Source organism: Dreissena polymorpha, chromosome 4 (genome assembly GCF_020536995.1).
Source record: "Dreissena polymorpha isolate Duluth1 chromosome 4, UMN_Dpol_1.0, whole genome shotgun sequence".
Classification (NCBI taxonomy): domain Eukaryota; kingdom Metazoa; phylum Mollusca; class Bivalvia; order Myida; family Dreissenidae; genus Dreissena; species Dreissena polymorpha.
The window spans coordinates 591,604-609,327 of record NC_068358.1 but is presented as its reverse complement, the minus strand read 5'-3'; the positions used below and the strand labels follow the sequence as shown (position 1 = coordinate 609,327).

General features: G+C 34.9%; 2 protein-coding genes across 2 annotated transcripts; one reads left to right on the top strand and one right to left on the bottom strand.

Moving 5' to 3' along the window:
* Window positions 1-2,272: 2,272 nt before the first annotated feature.
* LOC127878108 (U11/U12 small nuclear ribonucleoprotein 35 kDa protein-like) lies at window positions 2,273-4,233 on the bottom strand. The gene is made up of 2 exons (XM_052424526.1): window positions 4,163-4,233; window positions 2,273-3,232 (listed from the first exon to the last, which is right to left on the bottom strand). Exon 2 carries the CDS (start codon window positions 3,215-3,217, stop codon window positions 2,474-2,476), a length of 744 nt encoding a protein of 247 aa, XP_052280486.1. The 5' UTR covers window positions 3,218-3,232; window positions 4,163-4,233; the 3' UTR covers window positions 2,273-2,473.
* A 150-nt stretch (window positions 4,234-4,383) lies between these two features.
* Window positions 4,384-17,109, top strand: LOC127876749 (peptidyl-prolyl cis-trans isomerase FKBP8-like). The gene is made up of 12 exons (XM_052422182.1): window positions 4,384-4,519; window positions 8,411-8,449; window positions 8,810-9,230; window positions 9,492-9,553; window positions 10,163-10,304; window positions 11,950-12,037; window positions 12,208-12,315; window positions 12,744-12,818; window positions 14,438-14,558; window positions 15,887-15,976; window positions 16,254-16,331; window positions 17,056-17,109. The coding sequence occupies exons 2-12, from the start codon at window positions 8,414-8,416 to the stop codon at window positions 17,107-17,109; spliced, it is 1,275 nt and encodes a 424-aa protein (XP_052278142.1). The 5' UTR covers window positions 4,384-4,519; window positions 8,411-8,413.
* The last annotated feature ends 615 nt before the right edge of the window (window positions 17,110-17,724 follow it).

The window sequence follows — 17,724 nt, the reverse complement described above, 5'->3', positions numbered from 1 at the left end:
AAGCGTATCAAGGACGACACTTTCCACCAATGCATGTACATTTAGTACAAGCTTATCAAGGACGACACTTTCCACCAATGCATGTACATTTAGTACAAGCGTATCAAGGACGACACTTTCCACCAATGCATGTACATTTAGTACAAGCTTATCAAGGACGACACTTTCCACCAATGCATGTACATTTAGTACAAGCGTATCAAGGACGACACTTTCCACCAATGCATGTACATTTAGTACAAGCTTATCAAGGACGACACTTTCCACCAATGCATGTACATTTAGTAGAAGCGTATCAAGGACGACACTTTCCACCAATGCATGTACATTTAGTACAAGCGTATCAAGGACGACACTTTCCACCAATGCATGTACATTAAGTACAAGCGTATCAAGGACGACACTTTCCACCAATGCATGTACATTTAGTACAAGCTTATCAAGGACGACACTTTCCACCAATGCATGTACATTTAGTGCAAGCTTATCAAGGACGACACTTTCCACCAATGCATGTACATTTAGTACAAGCGTATCAAGGACGACACTTTCCACCAATGCATGTACATTTAGTACAAGCGTATCAAGGACGACACTTTCCACCAATGCATGTACATTAAGTACAAGCGTATCAAGGACGACACTTTCCACCAATGCATGTACATTTAGTACAGGCTAATCAGGGACGACACTTTCCACCAATGCATGTACATTTAGTACAGGCTAATCAAGGACGACACTTTCCACCTTAACTGGATTTTCATTTAGAAGAGACTTCCTTGAAAAAAAAATTCATAAAGGCGGAAAGTGTTGTCCCTGATTATCCCGTGCGAACTGCACAGCCTAATATGGAACTATTGTGCACAGTCATGCATTAAGCTCAGTTTCCCAGAACGAGGCTCGCTCAATCATCCTTAGCTCTAGATTTAGGAAAAGTCTCAATGTTGCAACAAGCTACACATGTTTCTGTCCAGAATGGATATCTGTGAGAAGGATGTGTTGACTGACAGACCATAACTCTTGTATCTTAGCAAAAATGACAAACTTAATTAACCTGCTTTATATGCCTACAAACACTACCTCAGTACCCTAAAACTTCAAAATGATCGCATGAAAAGTTCAGAATATATGTTATAGTAATGTATGTACAAAGTTGACATGCCACTGCCAACTTTTTGCATTCTATTTGTTATTAACAAATACATGGCACACTAGCTAAATTGGTATGACATAAACTGCAGCAGCTGTTCTTTACTGTTTTGTAAATAATGCCTATTAACCCTTTGCATGCTGGGAAATTTGTCGTCTGATAAAATGTTGTCTGCTGAATTTCTAAAATTAACATTTTCTTCGATTTTTTTTTTAAGAATACTATAAGAATAACAAACAGTTTGGATCTTGATGAGACGCCACATTCCAAACTGTTTGCAAAGGCTTTCATAATTCGGTTCCAGCACTGAAAGAGTTAATTCTAATGCAACAGTTTCCACAGTTAATGCCAGTTAGTATTATTCAATGACACATGTCCATGTCAAAATGGAAATTAAATTTTTATTCTGATTAAACGATTATACTATTATGGAATAATCCTGTCCCCTAAACATGTAAATGCATACAAAAATCACAATTTAGTACACTTTTTTGCATGAAATCATGCAGCAACAAGTACATGTAATAGGTTTGTTTGAAGAATGCCTGTGTTGAGAGACTACACAATTGTGATAAATAGTATGTTAAGTAAGTTTGCTTTCGCATTGGATGCTGGATGGGTAATCTATTTGTTGTTGTCTTAGACTTTCAAATGTAATTTAACTCTCTCAGTGCCGGAACCGAATTTTGAAGGCCTTTGCAAACAGTTTGGATCCAGATGAGACGCCACAGAACGTGGCGTCTCATCAGGATCCAAACTGTTTGCTATTCTGATAGTATTCTTTGAAAAAAATCGAAGAGAATGCTAATTTTAGAAATTCAGCAGACGACATTTTAGCAGACAACAAATTTCCCAGCATGCAAAGGGTTAAGAGAAAAAACAATCATCATCTGACTAAAATTGATATTTTATTTTATGGTATACTGAAACAGAACATGATCGAACTTCAACAAAATTACAAAGTTATTATTATATTAATAGTTATTGTTTAGCATGTAATTGTAAGTTCTGAAATGACAAAATAGTGTTAAATGATTCTCTTGTATGTTGCTGTACAGCAGACCACGAAGTACCAGAATTGTTGAGGCACAGTTAGTTTCCCAAAAAGTCAAGTAGAAGTAATAATAATAAATATTTATTTTCAGAAGGTAACATATTACATATGAACGTAAGCAATCTGACATTTTCTACAAGCATTGTGATCACCGATGTTTAGACCGAATACTCATTACTGTATAATAACGGAACACATTTCAAATAACTAAACAAATAGCTACTTGGCATCAGGTAATTACAATTAAAATCAATATGACTATTTGTCAATTAATGCTTATGTCTAGAACGCTCAGATGTTCTGCTTCTTGACCTTCTCCGATCTCGTGAACTTTGACCCTTCTCTGACCTGTCCCTAGACCTTCTGTCACCAGATCTTTGACCTCTATCTCTTTGGCTGTACATGTTCCCTTCAGGTCTGTTATACCTATCTCTATCCCTCAGGTCCCCTCTCTCCTGTACATCAAGTCTCTCACGAAATGTTGAACCTTCTGTATTTTGTATACTGTCTACATTGAATGGTTTCTTAAATGGTCTATTTATGCCACCAAATCTTAACTGGCCAGATTCTTTCTTTCCACATATGCCACCACCAAGTCTTCTTGGTATCCATCCTTTCATTGTTCTTTCACATTCAAAATCTACATAAATCTCTTTCTCATCAAGAACTGTCTTATCCGCATTTCTCTGTGCCCCATAAGCGTCATCATTGTTGAAGTACTCAACAAAAGCATAACAACGTGAAAACCCTGTCACAATATCCCTCACAAGACGCAATCGTTTTATCTTCCCATATTTCTTGAAATGTTCCTCTATCATTTCTTCATCAGTGTTTGGACTGAGACGGCCAACAAAGACTGTATTATCTGGATCACCAACAACATTTTTGTTTGGTTTGTATTTGGCATTCATGGCACGTAAAATTGCTCTATCATGAGGTTCTGTGTCAGTTCCATCAATGCTCCCAGCTTTCAGTGGATCATACACTTTCGGAACTGCACACCAATGAGTCATTTTGGGTTTTCAGCACTGAAACAATATTTGTTACATTTATCATGCATAAATAATAGTTGCAATAATACAACTCCCAGCTATTCACCCTCCAGGTTGCTGGGAGTATGTACTTATAAAAGCTCAGAGCATTCAAGAAGAACTAGCATAAATAAAGCGAAATATTGAAAAAGTTGTTGTATAACTTTTATCTGTCCTATTTGGAAAGTAACTGAACATTTTATGTTGATCCTTAATCAAGATATCAAACGCCGGTATAAAAAGTAAAGATTATTGAAACAAATAAATTCTTTAAGTAAACATTGAGTAGAACTTCAATTTATTAATTCAACGAGTTAAAGGGGCCTTTTCACAGATTTTGGCGTATTTTGAAGTTTGTCATTAAATGGTTTATATTGATAAATGTAAACATTGGATCTTAAAAGCTCCAGTAAAAAATCGAGAAAAAAAAATTAAAAAAGTAAAAAAAAGTAGCCGGTACCAGGGCTTGAACCAGTGACCCCTGGAGTCCTGGAGTTAGTCTGAAGTAAAAACGCATTGGCCCTCTCAGCTATTCCGCCAGGAATACACAGTTATTTTATACCTTATATAAGCAATCTTCGTAGTTTCGTAAATTTAAACGACAACAACAGAACTCTCCAAATTATTCATTCGTTTCGCGTTGCAACGCTTTATAATTTTTGGGTTTTCAAATCGTCAAAAGATACATATAATGGCTATATTGGACTATGGTAAATGTTCAGTAATACTGTTTTCTCACAAATATCATAACTAAAACGAAAATTTGCGAATCTGAAACAACTTTTTTCAATTTTGTCAATTTACCAAACCTTGAAAAGATCCCTTTAATTTTTATTGCAATAACAGTGGGCCTGCGGTTAGTTTGCCTGAAAATACATAATCATTAACCATAGGACGGATGATGCTTTAATGTACAAAATGTTCTACCTAAAAGAACAGTTGATGTTTAGTTATAAGAAACTTGCAGCCAAAGCGTGCAAGTAAGAACAACGCTTAGTTGTTTATCGGTGTATTACTGTTTACTTTTACGACATATGAATGTAAAGTTCTATGTTGTTAAATTTCTATTTATATCAAACACTTTATACTAAAACATGTTTAGATTCATGTAAATAATCGTTTAAAACCATGAACTATTATCCTTTCGTCATAAACTTACGTCATATAAATTGTCGCAAAATCTGATTGTCTACTTTACGTTAACAACAATCTCCAAGAACTTCCAGACGTCGGCTGCTGTTGCTAGTGAAATGTCTGAGACAAAATAATTATTTATTTATTCAGGTCAGTATTTCTTATTGTTTGTTGTTGCTGAAAGATATTGTTTTAATTATCTTTTGCAAGTTTTTGAATGATATCAGACTAGTTGCCTACTTTCACTTTCATTTTTGAATGACATTGAATTTTTTACATGTTGGATTGGAATGCATGCCGCTTTAGCAAATTTCGTAAACCTGATTGCTTGATTTAACTGTTTATAGGGTTGTGTGAGGTAATTAGTTATTTGATAACATATATAGTGAATGATTTATTTATTTTATGTTTGTTATGTTTAATTATATAATTGCTATTCGGAAGCATCTGGTTGAAAATTATTTATCAAATTAGAACATTCAACAATCAATAAATTTTCAAAATAAGTCATTGCAAATCATTTGATTGCACATTTGACATCTGTGTGGTTGAATAATGGCTGTAGTAAGCAGCAGATTAATGGCTGATGTGTGACTAAATAATTTAATAAGCATGACAGAAATCAAAATTAGGTTTGCAATGTAGGAAGTGTGTATGAAGTTACTCACAAGTAAAATTCAAATGAAATCATGGGTCTAACTTCATGTAAAATAGTTAGTGAAGTACAATAAAGTACATGAGTCTATTTTAGTTTTCATTGCAATTTCTTTTTGCTGATTAAATTCAAGCACAGTGTTTTCCAATATAGTTTGTCTGCCAGTTCCGGATAATCAGCAGTTTTGATTAATTTGTATTTAATTTTCCTTAATACCCCAATAAAAACAAAATGATAAGTGTCTAAGGTATACATTAGGTAAAGGAATAAATTAACAAAGTTTTAGCAAGAAAGCTTTTGTATTTTGCTTACAGGGGGGATACATGCAGCAAAAAGTAAACCAGAACTGATTGAATGAATAATGTTTTGAAATGTGCATATGAATATAGAAGGCTTTATTATTTTCAAATAAACTTTTTGCTGATTGAAAACAAATGCCATGACAAGTTTTTGAAATACTTATTCTGTAAGTTGAATAATTTTTAATAATTTTCTGAAGGGTGAACTTTAATTGGCTATTTTTGACAACAAAACTGCATATGCTGTTTGACCTTACCTGTTATCATACAAAATAAATTTTACCATTTATTTTTACATCTTCTCACATTAACACTAAATCCCGAAAGAAATTATTGTGGTCAAAAGAATTAACGATTTTTGCCCGGTGTTAAACTGGTTGACTGACTGTAATTGTAAAATACAAGATAACAGTGGCCGCCTAATGGCTGCCCCATGACAACAACAAAATATGTGATCGCAATGTCCAGCTGTGTGCGTGGTACTTTCTCATTATTGATCATTGACTAAATGATGCACCAGGAAACAGTACAGACAAAATTATTACATTTGTACACTGGTTTGACAGAGTTTAATTGTTGATGGTTGATAAGATCATAATTCATGAGGCAATGAAACTGCACTTTCATTTTGACATCTATGACATACTCTAATTTAGATATACAGTCAAGTAGTGCTCAAACTGGTACCCGAAAAAACCCGAATCCGCGGGTCAAAAAAATACCCGTGGATCCGGGTCAAAGTTTATGCAAACGATACCGGTTCGGGTCATAAAACTACGAAGTACAAGATTACATGTTGAACGTATAGTCAAATCATCTCTTTTAAACAAGTGAAGTAAAATCACACCCTTTATCAGTTTAAGCAGTTTTGTTTTTGCAAATAGTCATAAATGAATAGAAGTGATGCACCAAAAGCATAAATGCCGATGTTTATTCCTTATTCAGATCCCTAAATGGCGACGTTTAAAAGAACGAAACTTGTATTATAAAATATATTGACTTCAAAGTAGAAAATACAGTGATTGCTATTTTGGCTTATCTCCACGAAATAAGACAAGCTTTATTTTTGCTTGACAGGTTGTCTTTCCTGTACATGCACTTTTGATCGCTATTCCAAGTAATACTTACAATTGCTGATTAAGTTTAACACCGTATTACGTTGTGTAAACTTCATAGTTTAATGCAGTTCAGAGATCATTCATAATTAAATAAATCAAAACAATAACAAGTATAATAATCTATACAATATGCTAGACAAACAGTTGAATATTTAAGAACACTAAAATATTCTATGACAATTAAAGTAGTTTTATTTTAATATGTATTATCTGACCCGACCCGACCCGAATTTTCTCGGGTATTTTAATTTTGACCCGCCGACCCTACCCGAAGAATTTGTTTGACCCGTGTGAGCCCTACAGTCAAGTTACCATTACCAGATCATTACCCACTTTGATGTTCAAGACTGCGTATCGCAATAAATAGATTACATTTTTAGATGATATTTTGCACACAGCATCTTCAAGGCATGTTCTTTAAAACGCATTGATTGAGTCGTAATCGGAGCTACTCTTTGTCAAACATTTGAGTATGTTTTGCTGACATGTATACTCAACTTTGTTGACTTCTGTCTCGTTTCAAAATCGAGGTTGAACATTTTTCGCGGACACATGCTATAACTCTGGATGAAAGTAAGAAGTTTAGGCATTAATTTAAAGTCCATTTAGTAGTATTTCTGTCTTTAAAAGTCCATTTCAGTTTTGATTTGTATTTAAGATGTGCAACACCTTAACTGAAATGAAGAATTTAAGGGCATTAACAGATCAAGCGTGATAATATCGGTACATGTATTGATAATATATTATATTAAAATATATGCAAATCTTGTTGATTCTTACAATAAATTACCTCAATCTTAATGTTTTATTTATTTTCCATGTTCAATATCGATGATTAGATATGATTAAAACAATTTACATGATATATAAGATGCCCATATCTTTTCGATCTATTTATATAGGATTTTTAACAGATAATTCACACAAGAACACCATGCGTTAAGTGTAGATAAAAGATCACATTTATAGAAAACCATTAATAACAACAAAATGAATATAATTTATAAGTGGCAATGTAACTTGGTCATTGTAAACAACACAGTTCATGTTTTGACTGTTCAAATGGCTCGTTAGATGTCCCCTGAGTGGTTTCGATCACGTGATCCGTTATGGCTACAACTGACCCGTCAATGCATGAATTCTGCGGCGAAAAACAAGTATCACAAATACATTTTGCCTGCATTTAAAAATAAGACTATGTGCTGAATCAGTAAGCAAAGGTAATATTTAATTAAACTGGTATAAAAGAAGTCTCGAAACAGTTATTGCTTTTCACCAGAACAACTTTATTATGTTACTGATCCGGTAATGATAACTTGGCTGTACCTTTTTTTTGCATTTTATTTAACAAAAATTTGCGAAATATTTCAATCAAATTTTTTTTATTTTATTTATACTATTTTACTCTTCATAATTAAATACCTATTAATAATTTCAAAAATTCAAGAATTCTATTTATAAATTATGGCTGTTGCGATAAAAGATGTGTTAATAATTTTCTAAAAATTCAAATGTTTTATGTAAACAATGATGACATTCAGTGAACCTTAATGATATTGCCATCAGCCACAACAATTTTGTCTCTTCCATGTACAAAGGCAAGTTCTCATGGACTTACTATATGTGCTGTAGCCTTCAACGTGTACTGTATACAGTAAATGTATTCAGAATAAAAACCTGTTGTTTCTAGATAAGTGGTAGAGTTACATATTGTCAATAATTACCATTCTATGTACTGATATCAATATGTCATTCTCTTCTACTTTTGCATTTCTGTCATTGTATGTGTGTGTAAACTGTTTACATTTGTGTATTTAATGAACAATAACATTAGCGGAAAAAAATCTATTTTATTGTGGTGTTACATGTGTGTGTGCGTGTGTGTGTGTATTTGGAAGTTAATGAAGTCCTATAACCAACAAATATTTTTGCTCAGACTGTAAACATTAGATGCTCTTTTATATTTCAGTTCATGGCAGATACAGGACAGCGTGAACCTTTTTCAAAGGTGAAACAACGTTTAGAATTAGTTTTAACAGCATTATATGTTTTGAAGAAGGAAGATAATATGGCACTACATCAATTTCTTATATTCTTTAACATTGAAGTTTTTCTTAAATACACACAGCAGTTTTCTTATTGAGTTAGAATAAGTATTCTTTGTATGCCTAAAATTTAAGAATAGTGAACATATTGGTCATAATTATAAGATATCCATTCATTTATTATTGTATGTGTAAGCTTTTGCACCAGGTGACTGTAAAATAAAAAATCATTTAGTTAAACCAAAAAACATATTATTACTCCTGAGTAGAAGATAAGGCTTTAAATATCATATAACAATAAGCATGCTATTATTGTTTCGAAGTCTGAAGTGTCTGAGGAGACCACTCCCACAGATCATTCCAACGCAGCGACTGAAATGCCAGTAACTGAAGACACACCCATTATGGAAGGTGCAGCCATGCCCCCTAAGGCAGACACGCCTCCACTGATGAACACGAAGGCAGATGGTGATGTGCAGGATCATGATGCATCCAAACCTGAGCTGCCTGCTAATAATGATATGGAAGCAGAGGGAGGTGCAACTGATAGTGTTGAGAAAGAGCTTGCTGATAATGACTTGAAGGCAGTGGGCGGGGCTGACGATAGTGCTGAGAATGAGCCTGCTGATAATGACCTGCAGGCAGCGGCCGGTGCTGACAATAGTGCTGAGAACAAGCCTGCTGATAATGACCTGCAGGCAGAAGGCGTGGCTGAAGATATTGCTGAGAATGAGATAATTACTGGTGAGGAAGAAAATAGTGTATTGTTTATGTCACAACTATAAGACTAACAGTACAAATTATAATTTAGTACTTCAGATATCCTGCAAACATGGGCATTTTGATAAACTGCATCAAGTCTTTCTATTTAGTTGATAATTTCAATTATTGGCCTGTTGACAAAATTTATTAACCTCAGGTACAGCAATATCTTTCTTTTCTATCAGTTTGTATTTACAGTTTGCTTACTTATAACTTAAGTTAAATTGCATTTTCCAATTTCAGACCCAACAACTCAGAATAGTGACTACACAGACATATTAGGCAATGGAACCCTTTTAAAAAAGGTAATGCCACCTTGATATTTACCTTCTACCCACTGTGCAGCCATTGGTTTAATCTTTTTATCAAATGATATCATAAATTATGTAAATTAGAAAGATGCTGATGACATTTTAAGCTTTCTTTTTCATTACTATGTTTATAGTGAAGTTAATCTGTTTACTAATTAGTTGACAATATCCTGTGGGACTTATTACCTCTCTTACTTCAGTAAAGGACTGTCAGACACTGTTGTCATTGTAGGGACCTTTTTATTTATAGTTAAATTAATTCTTTACTAATGACTAAACAAATTTTTAGTGATCCCATAAGGTTAATTCAGATGTTATTCTGTGGTTATATTTGTCTTGTTCTGAGAAAACTGGGCTTAATGCATGTGCGTAAAGTGTCGTCCCAGATTAGCCTGTGCAGTCCGCACAGGCTAAGCAGGGACGACACTTTCCGCCTTAATTAGGTTTTTGCTAAGGAGAGACTTCATTTAAACGAAAAATGTCATAAAAGCGGAAAGTGTCGTCCCTGATTAGCCTGTGCGGACTGAACAGGCTAATTTGGGACGACACTTTACGCACAAGCATTATGCCCAGTTTTCTAAAAACACAACTCATATGAACTAGGTGATCCACAAAGGCACAGGCTCCCGTGCTCAGATGCGTGAGAAGGTCACAGTCACCTTGTTATCCTCAATCCCAGTCATGGGCATCACGCTGCCAGAACAACGACTGACATTTGTCGTTGGTGAGGCAGATGTGGTTCCAGGTAAGGGAAACCCTTCTGCTGTCAGTGGTGTTTTAATTGACATTTTTGGGTTTGATCAATGTTTGTTGACAGTTGACACCATGAACAAACAACTAAGGTTATTATACCCCCATTACCATTGGTAATAGGGGCTATATAGGAGTCACTATGTCAGTCCTGTCTGTCGGTCTGTTCCAAAAATTTCATCCGATCTTCACCAAACTTGGTCAGAAGTTGTATCTAGATGATGTCTAGGTCAAGTTTAAATGGGTCATGCCGGGTCAAAAACCAGGTCATGGGGTCACTTAGTGCGTTTTAAACCGATAGTTTGTCTGGACCATAACTATGTCATTTATCGTTAGATTTTAAAATTACTTGGTACATTTGTTCACCATCATGGGACGGTTTGTTTTGCGAAAGATTTATGTTGATATCTCCAAGGCCAAGGTCACACTTGGAGTTCAAAGGTCAAATGCTTGTCCGGGCCATAACTTCCTCATTTATTGTGAGATTTTAAAATCATTTGGCACATTTGTTCACCATCATTGGATGGTGTGTCATTCTAAAGAATTATGTCTATATCTCCAAGGTCAAGGTCACACTTTGAGTTCAAAGGTCCAAAATGGCCATAAATGAGCTTGTCTGAGCCATAACTATGTCGTTCATTGTGAGATTTTAAGATCATTTGGCACATTTGTTCACCATCATTGAACGGTGTGTCCCCCGAAAGAATTACGCCAATATCTCAAAGGTCAAGTTCATACTTTGAGTTCAAAGGTCAAAAATGGCCATAAATGAGCTTGTCCGGGCCATAACTATGTTAATCATTGTGAGATTTTAAAATCATTTGGCACATTTGTTCACCATCACTTGACAGTGTGTCATGCGAAAGAATTACACCGATATCTGCAACGTCAAGGTCACACTTTGAGTTTAAAGGTAAAAAATGGCAATAAATGATCTTGTCCGGGCCATAACTATGTCATTCATTGTGAGATTTTAAAATGACTGTACATTTGTTCACAATCATTGGATGGTGTGTCATGCGAAAGAATTACGTCAATATCTCCAAGGTCAAGGTCACACTTGGAGTTCAAAAGTCCAAAATGGCCATAAATGAGCTTGTCCGGGCCATAACTATGTCATTCATTGTGAGATTACAAAATTACTCGGTACATTTGTTCACAATCATTGGACGGTGTGTCATGCATAAGAATTAAGTCGATATCTCCAAGGTCAAGGTCACACTTTGAGTTCAAAAGGCAAATTTGCCATAAATGATAATGGCATATTAATTTCTAAAAAATCGCCATAAATTAGCTTCTTTTGTTTTGTGAAGACAGCATGCAAAATATTCTGTGTCAATGAAGCATGTGGGGGTATACATCATGTCTGTGACAAAGCTCTAGTTATTTGCATATTATTTTTAACTTACATAAATGTGAGTATTAAATACCATATTAAAAAATGTTTGGTTACATTGATCTATTTTGTTTTACACATACACGTGTGTAAACTTTACTATTATTCAAAGTTAAACATACTGTTAGTTGTTTGCCTTCCCTGTTTGAACTTTGAATGTATTCCATTCCCCTTAGTATTGTACACCAGTCAATATATTAACACAACATACTCTTACATCTGTAACTATTTATTCTACTCTCAGCATTGGACATGGCTGTTACCCTGATGGAAGTGGGTGAAGTGGCAGAAATTGTCTCTGGTTTTGATTACATGTATGGAGAGATTGGCCTGTAAGTACAACTTTGAAGTATTATTTTTAATTCACCTTCGGTCAGGTTTGACAGTATAACAGATCTCACTGTATATAAGCTACAATAATCTATTGTGTATTGGTAATTAAACTTGTACTGAAAAAAAAGAAACTTTTACTGGTATTGATTGTTTGCCTGATTTTTTTCAGGCCTCCTGACATTCCACCAAAAGCCAACTTCAAACTGGAGGTCACACTGCACTCCAGTGTTCCATTTGACTACGGCACCCTGGATTTTGATCAAAAATTTGAGGAGGCGTAAGTTGTATTAATGATACCTGAGATCATGATTGAATGTTTGTTAAACAAAAGAAGAACATTCAGTGTGAATTATATGCACTTTTTAGGTTCTTGAGCTGAGGTGACAAAATTTGACTAATAAAATCACTTTTCTGAATAGCAGTTTGTTTAACCCTTTCCCCATCAGGAGTAAAGTGAAATGTGAAAATGGCTATGTGCAAACAGCATAAAACCAGAACAGCCTGCAAATTACTCGCAGTCTGTTCAGGTTTTATGCTGTTTGCTGCTCATCAGTATCTAAGGGTTGGAAATGAAGTCTTTAAAACTTAAATCTAGTAAGAAATGTCTTTAATTAAGTTTAACTGTCTAAGGGACTACAAATGCGTCAAAATATGTATCAAAGTGGTAAAGGGTTAAATTGAAATGTTGTACTCTTTGTTTTCCAGGAAAAAGAAAAAAGAGAGGGGGAATTATTTCTTCAAAAGACAAGAGTTTGAGCTTGGTATACGCTTGTACACTCAGTAAGTATTGCTAAATGTCTAATGACTTTTTTACCATTTTTAGCTCGGCTGTTTTCGGAGAAAACCAAAGGTATTGTCATAGCCAGCTCCTTGTCTGCCGTGCGAAAACCTTGACATTTTGCTCTAAAATCAAAGTTCTTCCACCTACAACTTTGAAACTTCATATGGAGATGCACCTTGATGAGTTCTACATGCCACATTAATTTTTGGGTCACTAGGTCAAAGGTCAAGGTCACTGTGACCTGTAAAAAAAAAAAATCTGACAAGCTTTCATGTATTCAAAACTGCACCAGCAGCCAAGCGTTAGCACCAGTTATGCGGTAATCTTGTTTAATTTATTGTCACGTTATATGCATTTAAAACAGTCTTTAGTAAACCATACCATATACAATTTATAATTAACAGTTTTCAGATCTTATGATTTTGCTTGTCTTTTATTAATGCTCAATTATTCACCAAATAGTCTGAGTTATACCATTTATCTGCATCCCTTTCGGAGTCTGTCTTATGCCCAGGCTAAGGCAAACGTGCAACTGTTACAGGTCAACGACCAAATTCCATAACTCTGACCTGCCCTTTAAAAGAATTATGCCTCAAAAGGTTCTTTGTGCTTAAAAATTTCACTAGCCAATCGCAACTAAAAAAAATCATGGGCCCATAGATTTTTTTATGCTCCCCCAAAAAAAATTTGGGGGGAGCATATAGTCGCGCTTCGTCTGTCTGTGCGTGTGTCCGTGTTTCCGTCCGTCGGTGCAAAATTTTTGTCCGGGCTATTTCTCAGCAACTAATGACCGGAATTCAATGAAATTTATGAGAAGCTTCACTACCAAGAGGAGATGTCTTTTAATCAGCCCGTTCTGGTAGGATGATTTTTATACGCCCGTCTATGACGGGACGTATTATGGTATACCCCGCGTCCGTCTGTCCGTCCGTCCGTCCGTCCGTCTGTTAATGTCGTACGCTACGTCAAATATCCTTTGACAGATTTTCTTCAAATTTTAACACAATCTTAATATTGATAAACCCTGATCCCCTTTCGTTTTTGACGGAATTCTGAATTGTCGTTCCAGAGTTATGGGACTTTGTTCGTCAAAATTTCGTGATTTCATTGAATGTCCTACTGTAGCTCAAATATCCTTCGATGGATTTTTTTCAAATTTCAACACAATCTTAATATTGATAAACCCTGATCCCCTTTCGTTTTTGACGGAATTCTGAATTGTCGTTCCAGAGTTATGGGACTTTGTTCGTCAAAATTTTGTGATTTCCATGCTCATGTACTTATAAAATAAACCATGTATTCAAATACAAATAAACTGAAGTAAAAAAATGATTCAAAGGGTTATTTATTACCTTACTACTTCATTGGCGAACGACGGGCGTATCATGCGCTCATGGCGCAGCTTTTATTCACAGAGTTATGGCCCTTTGAAATTTTCCATTAACTGTACATATAGTGCAATTCAAAAAAAACTTTGGGGAGCATCACCTGTCTCCGACGGTTTCTTGTTATGAAAGTTGTATGTCCATTTTAAGAAAAGTATACAAAGAATTAGAATGGATAATCATTGCCAAAATGTTAGTTTCTAGCCCTACAGTGTTATTTATTTTGTCTCCAGGGCCTTAAAGATCATAGACCCCTCTGCCACCAAGTTGTGTGAAGTGAGTGCTGACCAGCTACAACAGGTGCTTGAGTTCAGATCAGTTGTACATTGCAACGTCTCTGCTTCCCTCTTCAAGGTATCATTCAAAATTCTCAAATTTGCAACAGATACAAATGTGTGTAACAGATTTGTTTAATTATGAAATTGCTGGCATTAATTTTTAAGTCTGATTCTGACATTTGAATATGAGTTATCAAAAAGCTTTTGTGCTCCTCATGAATATCTCTCACTCTAATAACTCTAATAATCACTCAATGTAATCTTTTTAATATGCTAAACAACTTGTTTTTAATATTCATTAATATCTTGGAAAACCTTGTTTTGGACATGACTTGTTTGGAGCTACTCTCATTTGCATTTACATATTTTACTTTAAAAATATTTTTATTGATGTTGTTTAAATTTCATATGGGAATAAATAGATACAGAGGCTTACTTTGTCATTCATGATTTCATTCATGGTTTAACCATTTTTGTTATCCCCACGCTTTTTGGAGAAAAAGTGGGGATATTGTGATTACCTCAGTCTTCTGTCCGTCCGTCCGTCTGTCCTGGCCACTATCTCCTCCTACACTATAAGCACTCGAACCTTGAAACTTACACACATGGTAGCTATGAGCATATGTGCGACCCTGCACTACATGTATTTGGAATTTTGATCTGACCCCTGGGTCAAAAGTTATGGGGGTTGGGGTGGGGCCGGGTCAGAGATTTTCACTCATTTTTTTATGTTATTTACATGAACTTCTTCACACCGATTTACTTCCAATTGATACTGAACATCTCTTATGACAATACGGTCAATCTCAACTATGAATGGCCCCATTACCAACCCTGGGGCGCCCCCGCCCACATAGACCACGCCCACCCAAAATTGCCTTTTACTATAACTTCTTCATTTCCACACCAATTTACTTCAAATTGATACTGAACATCTCTTATGACAATACGGTCAATCTCAACTATGCATGGCCCCATTACCAACCCTGGGGCGCCCCTGCCCACCTAGACCATGCCCACCCAAAATTGCCTTTTACTATAACTTCTTCATTTCCAAACCGATTTACTTCAAATTGATACTGAACATCTCTTATGACAATACGGTCAATCTCAACTATGCATGGCCCCATAACCAACCCTGGGGCGACCCCTGGGTCAAACATGCGGCGTGGGGATACGCGTCGGCCTCTGCCACGCCATTTCTTGTTATACATGCACTCCTTAAAAGATAAAAAATTATAAGAGTTATGTGGTAAGTTAGCTTAATAGAATTTTGAGCTAGTGTCCCCAAACCCTCCGAGAGGTCAAACAATACTTTATTTCATATTACTTTTATATGGTAGTAGGATAATTGTAGTCTGTGAGGTTTTTAACTTTGTGTGAACGTACTGTTGTTATTTTCAGTTGTCAGTATTTGAAGGTGCCCGCAAATCTGCACAGGAGTCTGTCCAAATACAGCCATCACACGCTAAGGCATATATTCGCCTTGGACAGGTATACAAGCACATTTAAAAATCATAATAAGTTTATTCAATGTTTGTTTTTTTTAATTTTGTTAATTTATTCTTTTAATATTAAACATTGCATTATATATAATAAACTCGCTGCAGTATTTTAGATAAAAAAATCCTTTCCTTTTACAGTAACTTATAAAAAAATACAAGAAATTGAAAAGATTTTTAAATAAATAAAAATTTGACATAAAAAAAAATTCAATACAATAAATCTCATTAATTGAATCAAATTTAGTGAAATCTATTCTTTGTTATAGGCTGAAGAGAAGCTTGGAAATCCTGAAGAAGCTATTAAAGCATATAAGAAAGCATTAAGTTTCGATGCTACAAATCGGGTATGTTTTCACAGTTATTTCTTTTTAAATGCCCGTTTCATGAAGGGACGTATTATAACAATACCCTTGTTGAGAAGATTTGCGGTTGGGCTGGCTACGCATTAATTCATTATTGTGTTTCTGTTCTCTTAGCTGTACCGTTTTCATCTTATCTTCACCAAAGTTTCAGGAAATGTTTGAGGACATAATGTAGAGACCAAGTATGATGACCAGCCTATGTCACCTGGCTTTTCAGAGTTATTGCCCTTTATTAATTAAAAAATGATAAATTTGCTGTTTCCGCTCTTGAACACCTTTAGTTTTCATAGAACCCTCACCAAACGTTCGTTAAATGTATGTTGACATAAAATAGAGGCCAAGTGTGATAACCAGCCAATTCAGTAAATGCAAAGAAATGTGAAATTAACCGTTTAAGCTCTCTTGCTCATGCAGTTTTTAATGAATCTACATTAAACTTTTTGCATATGATTATTGACATAAAATGGTTTGCAAAACATGTAAACAAGCCGATTCACACCAGCTTTACAAGAGTTATTGCCCTTTTTTGTACAAAATTTGCAAAATTTCAGCTCTCTTAACTAATTCAATTTTCACCAAATCTTCACCATTCATTCCAGATATTTGATCAGTTTTTTCACGTCGATCATATATTTCTGTCCATGACCTTGTTAAGTGTGTGTATATTATGATCAGATATTCTCTATTATTGCTCATGACACAACAGACGATGGTGTGTCTCATTAAGCCATATGCTTTCAATGCAGTTGAGCTAAAATAACTAGGTTTAAAGTAACAAACATTTTGTGCTGTACATATTGATGTTAAAAAGCATGTTGTGCTCCTCTTAGCTTTATATTTGGTACAAATCATATGTGTATTTTCATGTGTGTATATGTAAACTTTTATAACATGCATTTCTGTTTATTTCTTTTCCATTGTTCATGTCTTCATGATCCTGCTTGGCATCATCTTTAACATTTGTGCATCTATTCTGCTGAAAATGTGTTTCATTTTACCTGAATCTCTGTATCCTTTCTTCTGAATCTCTGTATCCTTTCTTCTGAATCTATGTTTGCTTTCTTCTGAATCTATGTATACTTTCTTTTGAATCTATGTATACTTTCTTCTGAATCTATGTATACTTTCTTCTTAATCTATGTATACTTTCTTCTGAATCTGTGTATATTTCTACTGAATCTATTCGTACTTTATTTTATTTCTAATATGTTTTTCTTCTTTTTTTGTTTATTTTCTTCTGAAAATATGTATACGTGTTTGTATCTTTGTTCGTATAATCCTGTCATTTGAATGTATGGGTCTGGTCTTCTGGTCATCTTTTTCCTCGTGTCACTTTCATGATATTATCTATATTCGTTACATACATTTGCATATT

Bases quoted from the DNA above. Each gene is read 5' to 3' on its own strand.
- LOC127878108 (XM_052424526.1), bottom strand. From the start codon at position 3,217: ATGACTCATTGGTGTGCAGTTCCGAAAGTGTATGATCCACTGAAAGCT.
- LOC127876749 (XM_052422182.1), top strand. From the start codon at position 8,414: ATGGCAGATACAGGACAGCGTGAACCTTTTTCAAAG. The intron at 12,038-12,207 runs GTAAGTACAACT...GATTTTTTTCAG, and splicing joins ATGTATGGAGAGATTGGCCT to GCCTCCTGACATTCCACCAA. The intron at 15,977-16,253 runs GTATACAAGCAC...TCTTTGTTATAG, and splicing joins CATATATTCGCCTTGGACAG to GCTGAAGAGAAGCTTGGAAA.